The sequence below is a fragment of the Drosophila nasuta genome, chromosome 3 (assembly GCF_023558535.2).
Source record: "Drosophila nasuta strain 15112-1781.00 chromosome 3, ASM2355853v1, whole genome shotgun sequence".
Classification (NCBI taxonomy): domain Eukaryota; kingdom Metazoa; phylum Arthropoda; class Insecta; order Diptera; family Drosophilidae; genus Drosophila; species Drosophila nasuta.
In genome coordinates this window covers 18,998,816-19,016,829 of record NC_083457.1, presented here as the reverse complement: position 1 = coordinate 19,016,829, position 18,014 = coordinate 18,998,816, and the positions used below count along the sequence as shown (strand labels likewise).

The window sequence follows — 18,014 nt, the reverse complement described above, 5'->3', positions numbered from 1 at the left end:
TGAATTTATAAAATATTTTGCATTAATTTTAAATAGCAATTTTAATTTGTAGTTGCACGCAATGATGACTAACGTACCCATGCACATTTCTTATGATCATACGATAAGTTGTTTGCAATAGTTATGTAAACATTCTGCTATCAGTATAATGTGGTAATATGGGGTTGCACAATTTTATCTAAGGAAATGGACTTAGATCAGCAACTCTGATGTTCTAATGGATTGGGATTACAATTTCACTGCTTGATTTGAATAATTTAACTAATATTTTTATAACACTCAATATACAAATAACTTAGTTTGCTAAATGTATTTATTATTGAATTTTATTGTTTCTGAAACCATTTAAATAATGATAATGTGACTTTACATATATCATATGATGTACAAAAGACGGCAGCTGGCATAATTCTTCATTTATGTATTATTGTTTTAGCACGATTCGGGTTAATAACGAGTACGTCGAGTGTTTAATAAAAGCAAAAATACTAACAAGTAAGAAAGTTACAGTCGAGTGTGCTCGACTGTGAGATACCCGCAACCCATTTTTAATAAAGCAAAATATACCGAAAATACTATAAAAATACTAAAAATATACCAAATGGTATGTTTGGTATATCGATATAGTATACCATTCAAAATATACCATGGCACAATGTACCAGATTGTCGGGCAAAGCAATTAAGACCCCTAGTAAGTAGGCGTTTTTGCCCATACAAAAGTGTTTCTTTAATAACTTAGATCGAAACCAAATTTTCAAGAATCACAAATACTATAGTTATTATTGTCGATTTTTGTCGATTTGCGGTGTCGGAAATGTGGGCGTGGAAAAAAATTGATACAAACTTGATCTTCGTGCAAACATACCAGATGCTGTCGAAAAATTATAGCTCTATCTCTTAAAGTCTCTGTGATCTAAGTGTTCAGACGGACAGACAGCCGGACGGAGATAGCTATATCGTCTTGGCTGTTGATGCTGATCAAGAACATATACACTTTATAGGGTCGGAGATGCCTCCTTATTCCTGTCACATACATTTCCTATCGGCACCAAGTTATAATACCCTTCTACCCTATGGGTTAGCGGGTATAAAAAGGTAATATAGTTTTGTGTCGCTTAAAAGCTGCTTGAAATCAATGCTGCAATCCGAAATAGTGGCAAAAGCTGATTGCTATGTTCCAAATACTTCAACTTAAACTGATTGCTAAGTGCCAAAATACTCCAAGTTAAGCTGTTTGCTATGAGCCAAAATACTTAAAGACAAGTTAATTGATAAGTGAAGCATTCATTCAAAGACTCAACACAACATTTGAAAAGAAAGTCAGTGCAGGGTATAGGATGACGCTATTGTTGAATGAGTCGTACTTATGCTAATCTATCTTAAGATAGCGAAATTCTAATTGTTTTCGTATAAATTTCCTTTTGAAGAGCTAGTATAAACATGTCACTTCAGTGCAGAGATAAGGAAAATTAAGTATAAAAGGGCCAGCAGCAACTGTTTTAGACGACAAATCGAAATTGTTAACTCGTTAAAATGGGCAAACTTTTAGTACTGTTGGCCATTCTCAGTCTTGGCCAAATAATTACTGCCGAACGTAAGTATAGCAAATAGAGTTAATGGGAAATAATTTCAATTATCATCACCATGTTACCAGGCATTGTCAATTGTTACTGGGGAACTTGGGCAAACTACCGAAGTGGCAATGGAAAATTTGATGTGTCCAACATCGATGCCAATCTCTGCACCCATCTGAGCTACTCGTTCTTTGGCATCAATGATAGTGGAAACATTCAATCGCTGGACACCTGGCTGGACTATGACTTGGGCTTCATCAGCCAAGCCATTGGCCTGAAGCGTCAGAACTCCAACCTGAAGGTGCTCGCTGTGGTTGGTGGCTGGAACGAGGGTTCCACCAAATACTCATCCATGGCCGGTGACTGGAGCAAGCGTCAGAACTTCATCAACTCTGCTCTGACCCTGCTGCGCAACAATGGCTTCGATGGTTTGGATCTGGATTGGGAATACCCCAACCAACGCGGTGGCAACTGGAATGATCGCTCCAACTTTGTCACTTTGCTGCGCGAGTTGAAGGAGGCGTAAGTTCTGTTTTTTACACTATTTAAGAATATGCCATGATATACTTGTGTTTTCTTTTCATTACAGCTTTGCTCCCTACGGTTACGAACTGGGAATTGCTGTTGGAGCTGGAGAGTCGCTTGCCAGCACCTCCTATGAAATTGCCAACATTGCCCAGCAGGTGGACTTCATCAACGTTATGACCTACGACTTTGCCATGGCTTCTGATGGCAAGACTGGCTTTAATGCCCCACAATGGGCCATCGAGAACGCCATCAACTATTGGCTCAGCCAGGGTGAGTGAGACTTAATAATGTAGATTCCTTAACTTATTTATGTTTCTCTCTATATTCTTACAGGTGCTCCCGCTAACAAGCTTGTGCTTGGCGTTGGCAGTTATGGTCGCTCTTTCCAACTGTCGGATCCTTCCCAGAACTGGCCTGGTGCACCATGCCGCGGCACTGGCAATGCTGGCTCCTACACCGGCGAGGGAGGCTACTTGGGATACAACGAGATCTGCCAGAACAACTGGCACACAATCTTTGACAACGATAATGCTGCTCCCTATGCCTACTCTGGTGATCAATGGGTCAGCTTCGACAATAGGCTAAGTGTGCAGTGGAAGATGGACTTCGCTCTGAGGAAGAACCTTGCTGGTGCCATGGTTTGGTCCCTGGAGACCGATGATTATCGCGGACTCTGCGGCGAGGCTTACCCACTTCTCAGGACCATCAATGAAAAGTTGCGCTGGTAATTTTCTGTGAAATAAACAATAAAGAATTATAAAATTGCAGATACTCTGTTTAAATTTACGTCTATTTAAGATTGGCAACCGGTAATCTATTTGTTTGTTGCTTCTTGAGGGGTCTATTGCAAAATCGTGTGCTTCTTTATTTCTGAGGGGCTTCTATTGACATCGAAAACCATTTGCCTAGCACAAGCCGGTCATAAAGTAAATACTCACATATGAGTAACAACCCATATGCCTGTTGTCGACACTAATCAGTCAATCAACTTGCTCTTGTGTGCATTTAAAAGCAACAAGTCCATACTTATGTAGGAATACAGATTAATAAAAAAAGCAATTCCATCTTGCTAAATCTACATTTCATTTCTGAGTATTATTTCTTAGTCGTAGATTCATAGCTATAGATAGACCTTGTTTATTTATTCGTAGTGCCGCGCTTGTTCACCTCATCATATAACAACATCAACATCATATAATAATCACTAAACATCGTGTTGAATCATCACTTTCAATATGTCTCAAATAATATTCAGGGAGGATATTCTTTTTTGACCATTGTTGCTGTAGTAGTAAACACTATTTTCAATTTTCATTTCAAATATTGCTTTCAAGGTTCGATTACATTCTATCCTTCAAATTGTTGATCAGTCAAAAAAGTTTCTCTACAAGATGGTTGAATTTATAATGGATAATAAAAATTTGAATGTTGTTAAGTTCTTCTTAACAACACGAACGTGTATCTCACTGTCGAATACACTCGACTGTAGCACGCTATCTTATGTTGATTTCTCATTATCAATGTATGCGAGTGCAGTGCTATAAAAATGCAGATAATGTACAACTCATCAACTGAATCATATACTATTTGTTCTTACTGGAAATAAAGGAAATTATTAATCAGAAATTGATTAGTACACACTTCAAACCATATAAATCAAGCGGAATTACAAAAAATGCTATTTATATTCGATTCTATGAGGGGGTCGATAATCACCCCCATCATAATAATAATACTTATTGAGATTACGCCGAAACTTGCACATATGTGAAATTGAATGAATTTACAGCTAAGAAATGAATAAAACAATATAGCTGGAGGAGCAGCGTCGAGTTGTACTTGAGAAATAAGTTAAGATTTATTTATGTTCACTATTTAAAAGTCCAAAAAGCGTGCACCTCTTTGAGCTACTCCACCATAATCTAGATTATCCAAGAGATGCTATATATTACGTTATTGTTTTGCCTAATGCCTGCATTATCTGGACACAAGCGATAAGCAAGTACGAGTACAGGCATGACTCTATAGACCATGCGAGCTCAATCGCAATTTTCCCGTATAACCAACCTATAAAAGCGACAGCAAAATAAGAGTCGAGAGTTAGAACAAGACCATGAAGTTATTGGCGTGCTTGCTTTTCACGCTGGTCTCCATCGCCACCAGCGACAGTGAGTATTGATAATTAATTCGACATGGTTTTCGAAGTGAGTCCGACAATTCGTGTGTTGCAGAGATCCTCAACTGCTACTGGGGCACATGGGCCAACTATCGCCCTGGAGATGGTAAATTTGAACCATCAAATATTGACCCCACTCTGTGCACACACATCAGTTACACCTTCTTTGGCATTGCGGATTCGGGAGAGTTCAAGTCCTTGGACACTTGGCTTGACCTGGACGATGGACTGGGTAAGTCTTAAAATTCTTTTAATTAACAAGCTCATTTAAAGTGAATGCCTTTCTCGTTTCGGTAGCTTTCATTAGCAAGACCATTGCGCTGAAACAAGTGAATCCTAAGCTCAAGATTCTGGCTGTTGTTGGTGGCTGGAATGAGGGATCTGAGAAATACTCTGCCATGGCTGCCGATGCAGGCAAACGTGCCACTTTCATTTCCTCCACCTTAGCATTCATTCAACGCTATGGCTTCGATGGTCTTGATCTGGATTGGGAATATCCCGCCCAACGTGGTGGCGGAGCTCAGGACAAGCAGAACTTTGTGACACTGCTGCGAGAGATCAAGGAAGCGTAAGTCTCTGCATATTTAATGTTTAATGTCAGCTGTAATCATATATTTTATTTATGCTAAAGATTTGCTCCCCACAATTTGGAGTTGGGTATTGCCGTGGGTGCTTCTGAAGCGTCTGCCTCTCTTTCATATGACATCCCCGCCATATCCCAACACTTGGACTTCATTAACGTGATGACCTACGATTTCCACATGTCATTCGAAGGTTTCTTGGGCCTCAACGCCCCTCTCCCTGAAGTAACAGCTGCCATCGACTACTGGATTCAACAAGGTCAGCGAATAATGTTGAATTCCTAAAGCTTTTTCTAAATACTTTCTTTTATGCATTGTGTAGGTGCTCCACCACAGAAATTGATCCTTGGCATTGGATTCTATGGTCACACTTATCAGTTGTCAGACAACTCCAAAACCTCGCCAGGTAGTGCCAGCAAAGGAGATGGAGCCGCTGGTCCCTACACACGCCAGAATGGTTTCTTGGGCTACATGGAAATCTGTGTCAACAACTGGCAAACTGTATTTGATGATGCAACGAAATCTCCATATGCCTTCCAGGGCGATCAGTGGGTAGGCTACGACAACGTGCAGAGCATTGAGCTCAAGATGCAGTTGGTGAGTTCACGTAATCTGGGTGGCGCCATGACCTGGTCCATTGAGACCGACGATTTCCGTGGTATTTGCGGTGAAACTTATCCATTGCTGAAGGCAATGAATCGTGGTTTGGGTAGCAGTGGCAGCGGAGGTGGAGGTGTAACATCTGCGCCTACAGCTGCACCCACAGCTGCACCTACAGCTGCACCTACCTCTGCACCAACTACTTCGGCTCCTGGTGGCGGAGGTTCCAACGATAATTGCTCCACTGATGGCTATTTCCTGCATAGCAGCGACTGCACCAGGTACTATCAGTGTTCTAACGGTATTCGCTACGACTTCCAATGCGGCAATGGATTGTACTTCGATACGAAAATCTCGACTTGCAACTATCCCCAGGACGCCAACTGTCCATATTAGAAATGTGAAATAAATTATGTAAGCCTTGAGAGCATAAAAAGCATTTAAATGTTGGTTTATCATTGCAAACTTATCGGTGTTTCCTATGAAAAATTCTACAGTGGAAGACTGTAGTGGGAAAATTACTAGTGGGTAATTTTCGTTAGTCAGTGCTGCCGTATCTATTTGTCTGTATTTTCAGTATTTTCTAGTCGCTTTAAAGTCGCTATTGAATAAAAGATAGCGCTAGTAAGTGGTAACACATTTGAGAGTTACTAATCTTGTTAAATGAAATTCTATCGATAGGTGGCGTTTCACACAAAGTTAGTCGCACTATTATTTGTAGCAAAGGTTATTTAAATATATTCCAAATGAACAGTAGATTTGCATTTATCCAAATGCACATTATTAGCAATTACATTTAAATTAGCATGATCAATAATAATAATAATGGCATAATATGTTAAAGCAATATATAAACTATGTTATACTCAAAAGGGTCTGCTAATGTTTACATGACAAATGTTAACTGCGTTAAAATAAATGACGGCTTCTTTGTACGCGCGAAAACTGTCGACGCTTTGAAATCTCGCTCATAATTGACAATTATTAACAATTTTCATATTGAAAGTAGTGTGTAAAAAGTAAAAGTTCTAAAAAGTAAATGTTGAATAAGTTGCAAATGAGATATCATAATGTCTACGTCATCCAGACAAATGCTAACTATTGGCGAAAATCTACTTGCCAAATTGACAAATGAAGCACCCGAGATTCGCATGCGCGCCTTAGAGCAAGTCGAAACACGTTTCATGCGCGGTCTGCAGCATGATGAGCAACTCAATTTGAATCCAATTGTGTTCACAAAGCAGCTTATCGGATGGTTTAATTTCAAGCCACCAATAGCCACAGATCGTGTGCTTTCGCTAATGCTAGAATTGCTGCGTTCAGATTATGGTGATGGGATTATGCCAAGTATCCCGGTCAAGCGTCTGCGAGAAGAGATGTCGAAGATACACCAACTCCTGTCCGAGTATCCCTCTGAGCGTGGCTTCGAACTGATTGAGGACTTGAGAAGTAGAATCACTAAGATGCACATGGATGCAATGAGTCCCGTTGAGAGCAGCAGCTCCTGTCGCAGCTCAGGTACTATGAATATAATCTCTTTTTACGTTTTAGAGTATCTGATGTATGTGTTATTGCAGACAATCAGTTAAGCGACAGCTACGAGTCCGACTACATCGCTTCACGTGATAGACTCCGTCTCTCACCAACGGACCATGAAACCGCTTGGACACGTCCCAGTGATACGGATTTGCTCACCATGAAGATCATCGTTGACTCGCTCACTGTGAGTGACGAGATGGATCTGAAGAGGAATTTGACAAACCTACAGATCAAACTATGTGACTATCCCATCGAGTATTTCCTCCAACCACCAAATGTCTACCTCAGGTTGATTCACATTCAGCAGAAGCATTCTGGCGACCTACTGCAACACATAAACCGCGTGCTGTTCGCCTTTCTAAAGCAGCTAAAGCAGCGACACAGGGTACGTAGCAAGATACTTAGCTACTCGGCTCCCATTGAAGCGCCAAAGAATCCACAAGGAATGCCAGATCAGCTGCGATTTAGCAAGGCGCTGACGGTGCTGTTGTATGGCAGTTTTAAGCAGGTTGGATCCCCTACCTTGGAGCATTGTGTGGACAATTGGCACTGTTTTGAGTTAATCGATGAGACTATACAGACAATGATTGATTTGAGCGTACGTGTGCCTGATTATATAGTAGAAAAAATGGGGATTATGGTGGCCAAGCTGCTTATTTATTTACGAGACATGAAGATGCCAAAGAACGGCGACGTGTCCAGCTTAGTCAAGCGCATGATGATACCTAGACTGGAATCGCTCATTCTTAACGAGCTGCTGGTTGATGTGATTGGCATTAATGTGGATCATAATCCGAAAATGAACAAAGCCGCTGCGTATGCACTGCTACACGCCATTCTTACAGATGACGTCTACTTGATGTGTTTTCCAGACTTTGTGGAAGTGTTGGAGAATCTTTCAAAATCACTGAACATCGATGTCAAAACCCTCAAGAACCAGATGTATCGCCTCAAGGTTGCTTACAGCACCGCAGTGAATCAACTAGTGGAGACAACCAAAATACCGCCTTTACAACTGCTGCGTAAACAGGGCATGGTTTGTCTCGTGCTTAATCAAATGGGTAGCGAGACTCTGCTGCGCCAACTAGTCGAAGCGCTAATTAAGTGCACTCCATGCTATGGACAACAGCGTGAGCTGCGCCAGGACGCCGAGAGTCTGCTAAGCACGTTTTTCAATCTGCCCAATGAACAGATGCGCGGCCAAGTTTTGCGTCTGCTGAAGCAGCCAGTTGTGGATCACTTTCATGCCTTCTTAAACCACACCAACTACATGGCGGGCTGCAATAATATCGAGCTGGCCCGTCAGCATATACTTGGCTTGCCTATGAGCACTGAGTTGGTGCGCCAGCTCTTGGTCCAGGGCTGGATGCCAAACAAGGATGCCCAGGGTGGCCAGGAGCAGCTGCAACAGTGGTGCGTTGATTATCTGATTATGATAATGGGACTCGCCAAGCTCATTGGCAACCGTGACTTTGTCGAAGTCTTCGAAATGGTGGTGACACAGTTGCCTCTAATGATTTGCCGGGGTGTCAACTATCCGCAGCTGCAGCAGAATATCTGGGGTCTCATGGATCCGGACAAGCGCTATGTGGATCCCAGTGTGGCATTGCGTGCCAATGCCTGCTACTTGTTCCATCCGGATGCCAAGTTCCGCAAGGAGGCCATCAGTCGTGTCGCCTATGTGCTGATGCGCCATGATTCACAGAATCACAAATACCGGACCATTATGGACCAACTAACACTCGACTTGATTGGCCATGATCTGTGCGTGGTACGCCCGCCCATTGACTACGCCACGCTGTTCAATGAGAAGAAGACACTGTCAGACGAGCGTAATCTGCTTGCGCTGCAGCGACTACTGGAGACACCCGACTTGAAGCCAGCCATACGCAAATCGACGCTCGTCCAGCTAAATGTCCTCCTGCATAACAGGGAGGCCGTGAAAGCGTTCACCAACAACGAAAGGTCCTGTCTGCTCTGCTTGAATGCTTTGCGCGATCCGCTGCTGGGCAAGCGGCAGCCCGATGCCATGGACATGGAAATATTGATGCCAGCGACGAGCATCTTGATGCGCATGCTCTTTTGCAGCGCACACACTCGGATACAGCTCAAGGATAACGAGGAAATACTGATGTGTCTGCTGCGCTGTCTCTTTCTTATGCCCCACAATGCACAATTGCGCGCCGAACTGAGCTGCTGCATTTTTCAGCTACTCTACGAAGACCACTTGATGCCCACCGAAAGCACGCTGTTCATGAACGTAAATCTGTCGCCCCTGATGGTACCAGTGTGCTACCAAGTGGATCATGCTGTGCCGCCCACAGCCACCACTGAAGGCACTGCACTGCAGAATAATTTGCTGGCCAAGCATTTTCAGGGCAATAAGGAGCTGGCCGCTCAGCATTGGCGTCTCTACATCGCGCACTGGATTTGCGAATCCGCCGAGAGCATGGAAGTCGCTGCAGTGCAAAAACTGGACATTGATGATTCGCTGAAATTAACGCCCAAAGATATGGCATTGGTGCAAGCGACGCTCGTCCATGAGCAACTGCGGCAGCAGCTGCTGGAAGCAAACAATTGCAGTAGCCACCAGAAGTTGCTGCATCATGTGGCCAGTCTGCAGCTGTTTCTAGTGCTCTTACACAACAATGTACCACAACAAGAGGACGAGGCTTTGTGGTCACTGCTACACAGATTTCTGCCAACCTCGCCGGGCAATCAACTGGATCACACGGTCTACTTTGCTTTGCTGGAACTGTGCTCCAGATGCTTACAATATCGCTTGCCCGCTGTGTTGACTGGATTGAACACAGCCCTGGAGACAGATGCACATCACAGCTTCTTTATCGTGTTGCGCGATTTGCAGGTGAACTTGCCGTTGCTGCAACTGGTCACTGGATGCCTGGTGCAATTGCTTCACGCAGGCGACGGCGCTGAAGTGTACGACTGGCATGGCAGGCTCTTCATGGAGCTGAGCAAGCTGGCGCGCAGTCATTTTGAGGAGCGGCGCCTGCAGCATGTGCGAAGCTTGCTTACTGTGTTGCGCCATCTGAGTGCGCGCCAGCTAAACATGGAGGACATCAAGCTGCAGGTGAGTGCGGAGGCATCTCTTATTATACTTCCTATGACTAACGGCTTCACAATCTTTGCAGGCTCACTACCAGCACTTTGTACAACTGTCGAGCAATCTGCGTACCTCGACCCAGACTGGCGCTCAATGGCAACGGGACTGTTTGCTCATCATGTGCCAGTTGCAGGCTCAAGCCCAATGTCCAGCTGTCGTTGCCATCTCCACGGGTCATGGGACCAAGGTATTCCGTTATCTGCTTGGACTCTGTGGTCATTGCGATGCCGAGGTGCGCACTCTTGCCTGGGTGACGATGGCCAATTGGCTGAAGAGCAGCGACGTCAACATGGCCAATATACTGCTCGAATTTTTGGACTTTCTGCCCGGCGGACTGGGCGCCTGTTGTCTGTCGACTATGTTAGATGGCCACGAACAGATCTTAGTGCGCGAAATGGCCGGACGTGTCTTTGAGCGCCTAATGCCGCATCAGGGAAGCGCCGCTTGCGTGGAACTGCTCAGCAAATATGCTTTCCTACAAGAGGCACACAAGGCACTGGCCACATTGGAGATTTCGCCGCAAATAGCCGATAATGCGGAGGGTGTGAAAAATTCGTGCGAGATCATTGGCTGCTTTGTTAGCATACTCATCAAACTGGTGCAGCTGCAGCCCAGCTGGTGCACCACGCTCTGCGAACATGCTTTTTTCCATGCCCTCAGCGATGTGATGAAGCTGAATGTGATGCAAATGCAGCCACAAAATACCCGCTATTCGAAAGCTTATATGGAGCTGTGCGCTGGTCAAATCTGTAAGCTCTACGCAATCTGCTATCAGCACAACTTTGAGTTTCTGCAGCGCAGTATTTGTCGGGACACGGTGCTGCTGAAGAGCTTCTTTGCGCTGATGCATGCGCTGCACAATCAGAGGGTGGTGCATGAGAGGCTGTTGGAAAATATGCTGAAACTCATGATGGTATTCTGCAAAGATGGGAACTCCTATCGTGTGCTTTACGACCATTTAAAGCTGCGTCCGGAACTGCTAATGGACGGACTGATGCATGGCTGCAGTTTGGTCCTTTTTCTTCGTCCGGTGCAGCGCTATGCCTTTACCATGTTCTCATTGCTGCTGACTAAGATGCAGTACGAGCCCAAAGATGACAATCTGCTGCGTCAGCTGGAGACATATGCGGAGGTTATTGACCTTGATGAGAGCAAGGACGAAAATGCCAATGTCGATGTGACGGATAGCGACGACAACGAGAACAACAACGACGAGAACGACGATAGCGAGGAAGTGATCTGCAAGCGACTCAAGATAATGAACCTGAGGCCGATAAACACAACGAACAAAAAAGGCCACAGGTCGAAAAAGCCACCAGATTCTGCCAAACACACAGAGCTTAGCAATTGTGTCGGTCTGCTCTTTTACACCTTTAACAATCTGTTTGAGATGCATTTTCCGGCAAAGACGTACAGCTTCCTGCAAGCTCCCAGCCGTAATCACATACAGCTCTGTGAACTGATGGGAAATCTGCTGAAACTGTCGCCATTTCTTATGGAAGCCGCTCGTAATGTCAAGCTGCTGGATCGCATCATCCAGCTGATGGAGTCATTCCTTGACGATACCAGTGTGGGCAATGCCTCGGCCTATGTGCGACGCGTGGGCGCTCACAAGACACGTGAGATTCTCGGAAATTTGATGCTGATTTGTAATATGCTAATGCACTGGCACAGCTCTTCGCATTCCGTCATCACAGACACCGTCATGGCTAACAGAATTGTGCGCGTCATTTTAAGATTGTGGCCCTGGCTATCGCATTCGGGCATGCTCAAACACTTCATTTTGTGTTGGACTGGGCATCTCACCGAGCACTCCTTTGAAATGTGCAAACAAGCTTCATTGGTACTGTCCAATCAATCGCATTCACTGCTCCAGATGATGATGCGCGTAGCTGATCATGAGACGACCAAAAAAGATAAGACTTCAACCAAACCGAACCCGTTCTGCGTGCTAGAGACAACTGCGAATTCCTTTGTGGAGGCCGCACTCCGAGTCATGATCAATTGCTGCTCTTGCACCGAGGGACGCCTCAGTCTGTCCAAGATGCGTGTGCTGGACATGTTCGACACAATTCTGCCGGCCAGCCAGAGTCTACAAAACAAAGTGCGACAAGAGGCTTTGCTCAGTTGGCTAAACTTTTGGGAGATCTACTCCCGATACGACGCCGGCAACAAGGTCTGCCACATGGCGGCACTGCTTGATGCCGTGCGTCGCTCGCCGCCACTCGGCAGCAAGCGCATGACGTGCTTGCGCATTCTACGCAACATGTGCTTTGCCAACAGCAACAGGACGCAGCTCATCGGCTTTCACGAGTTTCAGGACTTGATGCACAGCATCCTCCTGCAGCCTGTGGCGATCGGTGGTGGCGGTGATGCTAGTCTGAACTCATATGAAGAGCATTGTCTGGTCATTCTGTGCCTGTGGAAACTATTTGGCTTCACTGCTAAGCATCGAGCTTTACTGCGCAGTTCCAAAATGTTTAAACAGATCGATAAACTTAAAAATCAATTGACGATCTTGGAGTCAGAGAACCTTAAACGCTTTGAAAGCTTTCCCTTTGCCAAAGATACGAGCGATATGTTAGGGAATCTCTATAAGGCCGTACAAATATAGACTTAACCCAATAGATAAAAGCATTTAATGTTTAAATAGGAAGATAAAGAACTGAAACACTGGCATGAGATTCGATATTGTTAAATTAAACATGACAGTTCTCCTTTTCATTTTTTAAAACAATACGAGTAGTCTACCTAGAAGTCAATAAAGAGTACTTAATAACATAGAATATAATTCTCATGTCAAAGAGCAATCTATAGTATTATAAACATATTCGTAAAAAAAAACCAGAACTGATTGCATTCGCTGTATGACTTAAAAATATTTAGGAACAAGTTAAAAATAAATGTAAACTTTCTTTTAGTGTAGTAGAAAATCACATTAATTTATGCAAAACAAAGTGATCCATTTAAAAAGTGTGGAGCTTTGAGATTCAACATTACTTATTTACTTTTTAAGATTTATGTGTTATTAGGAATTAAATTCGTTTCAAAGATTCGACATCGGATTGCCTAAGAATTTATGTTTATGCTTAATTTTACTAACTTGCATTTATATTATTCATACCAATTAAAAATTTGTCATTTTCATAAAAATAATGTTTATAATTTATTCAATTTAGGAAACCGTATCAAACAGCATAAATATTAATATTATATATAGTATAGATTATCAGCCTAATAGTTCTCTGTAGTGCGCACGTAGTTGACTCCCGATGGCATGGATACCTTATCGAAGCCCTTGGGGAAGAGTTTGTTGGCCTCCTCATCAGTAACCGATGGCAGAATCATGACCTTGGTACCAGGCTGCATTTTAAAAGAGTTAATTAATAACAAGACGTATACATGGATTGTATATGTTACTCACAGTCCAGTTGGCGGGTGTAGCCACCACCTTGAGGCGATCTGTCAACTGCAGGGAATCGATGGTACGCAAGATTTCACTGCAAAATGAATATATTTTAAATAAGAAAATATTCCAATGAATTTACTCAAGCTACTTACTCAACATTGCGACCAGTTGACATCGGGTAGAACATAGAAAGGCGAACCTTGTGATCGGGGCTAATAATGAAGAGAGCACGAATGGTCTTGGCCACTTCGGGATCCTTCTTCTGATCTTCATCCAGCATGCCCAAAGACACAGCCAAATCGCGAGTGGGATCGGCAATGATTGGATATGGAAAATCCCCGGGAATGTCCAAGCAGTAAGACTTAATGTCGTTGACCCAGTCGACATGCGAGTCTAGGGCATCCACCGAGTGCGCCAGGCACTTGGCATTGCGCTTGGCAAACTCCGGCTGGTGGACAGCAATGCGGCCCAGTTCCGTGGTGCAAACGGGTGTGAAATCGGCGGGGTGCGAGAACAGCACAACCCATCTGTAATTTGTAAGTAAATCATTTAAATAAATTGCAATAGAACAATTTAATGCAAATGCTTTAAACGGTTTACATGTCTCTTTGCACACAGCTGCATTTTTCCAATTACAAAGTTGTATGTAGTACATACATACATTGTATGTAAGCTATGCATTCACTTTACAGATCAATTGTGGGCGCAAATTTAACCTCAATTACAATGTGCATAACAGATATTTCATACATACATACATACGATCGTACTTAGTATGCTTAATAACGCACTCTGTTTATACATATGTATATGAACTAACTCTTGAGAAAACTTACTCGTTGCCCTGCCATTCGTGGAAGCTTATGGGACCCTTTGTGGTCTCAGCTTTGAAGTTGGGAACAGTCTGGCCTAGACGCATCTTGCTTAATTTACACTTTTATAACTTTTTCACTTTTAATACAAATTCTTCTGAATTTCGCTCGCTGACTTAGCTTGCTCAAAGCACTCTTGCTCACTGTGTGCAAATACAGAAATGGCAGCCCCTTTTATACTCAAAGTCAAAGCCGGCTGGTGAAAGAGAGAGAGGGAGAGCGAGCGATCTAGCAACAGCAATTTGCTGGCAGGGTCGCAGCTTATCAAGAGCAGAGTTTGACGGCAATCGCGAATTTCCTATGTGTGTGTATGTGTTTTATACATATTTTGTGGCCATTTACTTTGTGATATTTATTTCGTTTTAAAGCTTTGCCAATGTGAACATGTGCAGGTACATATGTATGTACGTATGGATGAAATATGACTTTATGTGCTTGTAGATCGAAAACAACCACATTGTTTAATATATAGCAGTCATTATGAAATGCTAGAAGTTTCTGATGAAATCGTCAAAAGGTGCACAGTTACAAGGTGTAATTTAAAAACCACAACTAAATTCATATTGATGGATAAGCTAAAGAAATATGGGCTCGTCTCTATGTTTATAAACAACAGGAAAAACGTAAACAGAGAGTCAATAAATGGGAGAGCAGCTTTTGCTTTGCTGGTATTAGTGACCCACTCACAATTCACAATACAATTGCGTATTTACTATAAGAAGAAGCTAAGAGAATAAGAGCTACACAATATTGAGAGCACTCAGAAGTTTGTTTGTAGTAGTAATTCTCGTACATATACGCGCAGTTATCACCTAGCGACATTCGTGAGCATAAAATCAGAAAGCCGCGAATTCAATGTTTTTCTTTATAATCTTCACATAAATATCCAACTGTAAAACTGTTTTTTTTCATTTACACAAAGTTGTAGATTAGCTGTTTTGAGGGTCAATCAGGTCAACCTTAGCTTTAAACACCCTGTACACCTGCCGTTACACGTGGCATTCCTCTTTCTCCGCTACCTTCGCGTTTTATTCCGTCTACATATTATCAGCAACGGCTGTTTTGTTGACGAGAAACCAATGGAAAATTACCAGAGACTTTTGAAGTATTAAGATGACGCCGTCCGAAAAAGGCAATGACTTTGTCGAAATATACATTTTTCCATTTGTACAAAACACTTCAATTTAACTTTGTTAGTTGTAGAAGTTTTACCTTCGTCTTATTCCGATGACTGACTATCAATATCTGAGCAGCTAAATTTTAATTCAAGCGCAGTTAACTTAACTACTGCATTAGTATGTGTAATTTGTATGGAAAAAAGGCAACACATGCACACATTTCCCTACTCTCTCTTGTGTATGTGCTCACACGGACGAGAATAGGTGTGCCTTGAGCGCAAAATGTTAGTGTATTGGTACTGTCACTGACACAGTCAAACATTGCGATGCTCTCTTCGCTCAGCTGACATTGCTCTCTGTTAACGTTTGTGAGTAAAGAGAGCGGTTAAATGTGTGCCTGTGTTAGTGAGCTGTACGATAACTACTACATTGAAATGTTTACTTTCAGCAATATTATACATTGGCGAATGTAAGAAACCAAGCAGAGACCGCGCAATATTTAAATTCTTGTCGGTGAATTATTTGCAATACGGATAATGCAAAATACCTATCGAATAAATACTTGAAATGTTATAAGAAATAATATTGTCAGTCATAAGAAAAAATGTTTCTGTTATAAAGCTTAATTTTAAGACGCAATTCAGTTGGCAGTAGTTTTCCTCTCGAAACTTTATTTGTCAACAAGTAAACCAACCCACATCCACATTTGTATGCCTCAGACGTATGTGTGTATATTATATATAAGCTAAATACAATCACGAGCCGAAGTATTTATAACATTTCATACACACACAACAAGTTTAACTCAGATAAGATAGAACGCGAGAGCTCGTTTAAAAAACAAGTTTAATACAGGGCGTCCAATTTGAAAGTTTTTCTTGAAAACAACAAGCCACATTCGTTCATTTGTATGCTTTGGATTTTGTCAAAAATTATGCGAACTTTTGATTTATTTTCAATAATTTTAACTGTTGATTTACACTGTTTTCAAATTCGTATTGGCGCAGAAATTACTAACACTAATGCAATTTTACCATTCTCTTGTTAAGCAAGTTGTTTACTAATTGTGTGGCTATTGAGAGTAAAATGTTGATTGTGTTGGTGATCGTATGAAACCTACCAATACAACCAAATGCTGAAGCCCTCTCTTTCAATCAGCTGTTCGCACAGCTGAAGTTTTGTTTAACTATAACCATTTTGAAATTAGGAAATTAAACATATATAAATTAAATGTATATTTTATCAATTCTGATTAAAGGAAAGTGTTGTATTTTCTCTTTCAAATATTTGTATACGGTTTCAGAGGCATGCTTCATAAACAAAATATAAACAGAGAGCGAAGAGAGCACACCGGCGTGTATTGGTATTGGTGACATCGATGAGAGCGCCAACTAAATTCGAATTACGCTCTTCGTATAGCCATTGCTGTATGTGTGTCTGTAGTAAGAGAACAGCATTATGTGTGCATGTATTGATATATTTAATACAAATGCAAAAACTTGCTCATTGGATTAAATAAGTTGAATGGGTGGCTATAGTTGATCAGAAATTCGTCGACTGCCTTCGGAATAGGACGATACAAGATAGAATATACTTTTATAACCAAGAAAGTAATTTGTTGTGACTTTCTTAAATGTATTTAACGCTTTCTTTACGTAAATGTCTTCGCGTAACACATAAATTGAGTTCACTTTAATACGTTTGGTAGTTTTCCATTGGAAACTGTTTGTCAACAACAACAGGCAAGTCTACAGATATTTATCAGTGCAACACGAAGTGGGAATAAGAGAAGGCCCCGTGTACCGGCAATAAACATGTGTATACAGGGTGTCTAATATGAATCCACGTCCAAAATGGAATTTAGTTTCTTTAGGTCTTCTTTGCGCCCTATCCTTATTACACTAATTTGCTACATTTTGTTCCATACTTCTCGCTCTTAAAAATAATCGAAGCAACAAGTTGGTCAAAAGTATGAGGTATCTGAGAGTACATATTTGAGTGTATTGGTTATCATGAGAAGTTCACTAACACTATCAAAAGTTGCGATGCGCTCCGTGCTCACTAACACAATCATGAAAGTGGATTCTCTCATTGAATAAACGCTCTCTGTTTGTGTTTTGGTATCAGCTGTTTTGCGAATAAAATATTTGTGCTTACTGTGCTTAATTTCAAATATAGAAAAATAGTTTATTTTTGTGACGAACTAAAAAGAGTTCAGATTCAATAGCGGTTTTATTAAATGAATAAAAAATCATCTGAATTTACAGACGTAAGTGAGTACATGTATAAGTAATAGTAGAGTGTTGTACGTATCGTAAGTCTTTATTCAGAGAAATAAAAAAATAGAAAATAAGTACTGGATGCACGTACATTGCATGTAAAATCTACATATATGTACATCTTCCAATTTACAAATATAGCATTTGTAACGGGTGATTTTTTTTTACCTTGACCCATCTATTAATAGGGAGAAATGTTAAATTGGACAGCC

At 42.0% G+C, this 18,014-nt stretch overlaps 4 protein-coding genes across 4 annotated transcripts; 3 read left to right on the top strand and 1 right to left on the bottom strand.

The window, feature by feature from the left end:
• The first annotated feature begins 1,497 nt into the window (after window positions 1-1,497).
• Window positions 1,498-2,871, top strand: LOC132789797 (acidic mammalian chitinase-like). Its single transcript, XM_060798061.1, has 4 exons — window positions 1,498-1,596; window positions 1,657-2,098; window positions 2,166-2,374; window positions 2,438-2,871. The coding sequence occupies exons 1-4, from the start codon at window positions 1,536-1,538 to the stop codon at window positions 2,830-2,832; spliced, it is 1,107 nt and encodes a 368-aa protein (XP_060654044.1). The 5' UTR covers window positions 1,498-1,535; the 3' UTR covers window positions 2,833-2,871.
• A 1,292-nt stretch (window positions 2,872-4,163) lies between these two features.
• On the top strand, window positions 4,164-5,900 carry LOC132792782 (acidic mammalian chitinase). Its single transcript, XM_060802258.1, has 5 exons — window positions 4,164-4,272; window positions 4,336-4,512; window positions 4,578-4,848; window positions 4,912-5,120; window positions 5,184-5,900. The coding sequence occupies exons 1-5, from the start codon at window positions 4,218-4,220 to the stop codon at window positions 5,855-5,857; spliced, it is 1,386 nt and encodes a 461-aa protein (XP_060658241.1). The 5' UTR covers window positions 4,164-4,217; the 3' UTR covers window positions 5,858-5,900.
• Window positions 5,901-6,448: 548 nt separating this feature from the next.
• On the top strand, window positions 6,449-13,271 carry LOC132789068 (protein rotatin homolog). Its single transcript, XM_060796816.1, has 3 exons — window positions 6,449-6,979; window positions 7,039-10,091; window positions 10,153-13,271. Exons 1-3 carry the CDS (start codon window positions 6,532-6,534, stop codon window positions 12,736-12,738), a joined length of 6,087 nt encoding a protein of 2,028 aa, XP_060652799.1. The 5' UTR covers window positions 6,449-6,531; the 3' UTR covers window positions 12,739-13,271.
• A 6-nt stretch (window positions 13,272-13,277) lies between these two features.
• LOC132789069 (peroxiredoxin-6-like) lies at window positions 13,278-14,562 on the bottom strand. Its single transcript, XM_060796818.1, has 4 exons — window positions 14,370-14,562; window positions 13,686-14,060; window positions 13,549-13,624; window positions 13,278-13,487 (listed from the first exon to the last, which is right to left on the bottom strand). Exons 1-4 carry the CDS (start codon window positions 14,450-14,452, stop codon window positions 13,359-13,361), a joined length of 663 nt encoding a protein of 220 aa, XP_060652801.1. The 5' UTR covers window positions 14,453-14,562; the 3' UTR covers window positions 13,278-13,358.
• Window positions 14,563-18,014: the final 3,452 nt, after the last annotated feature.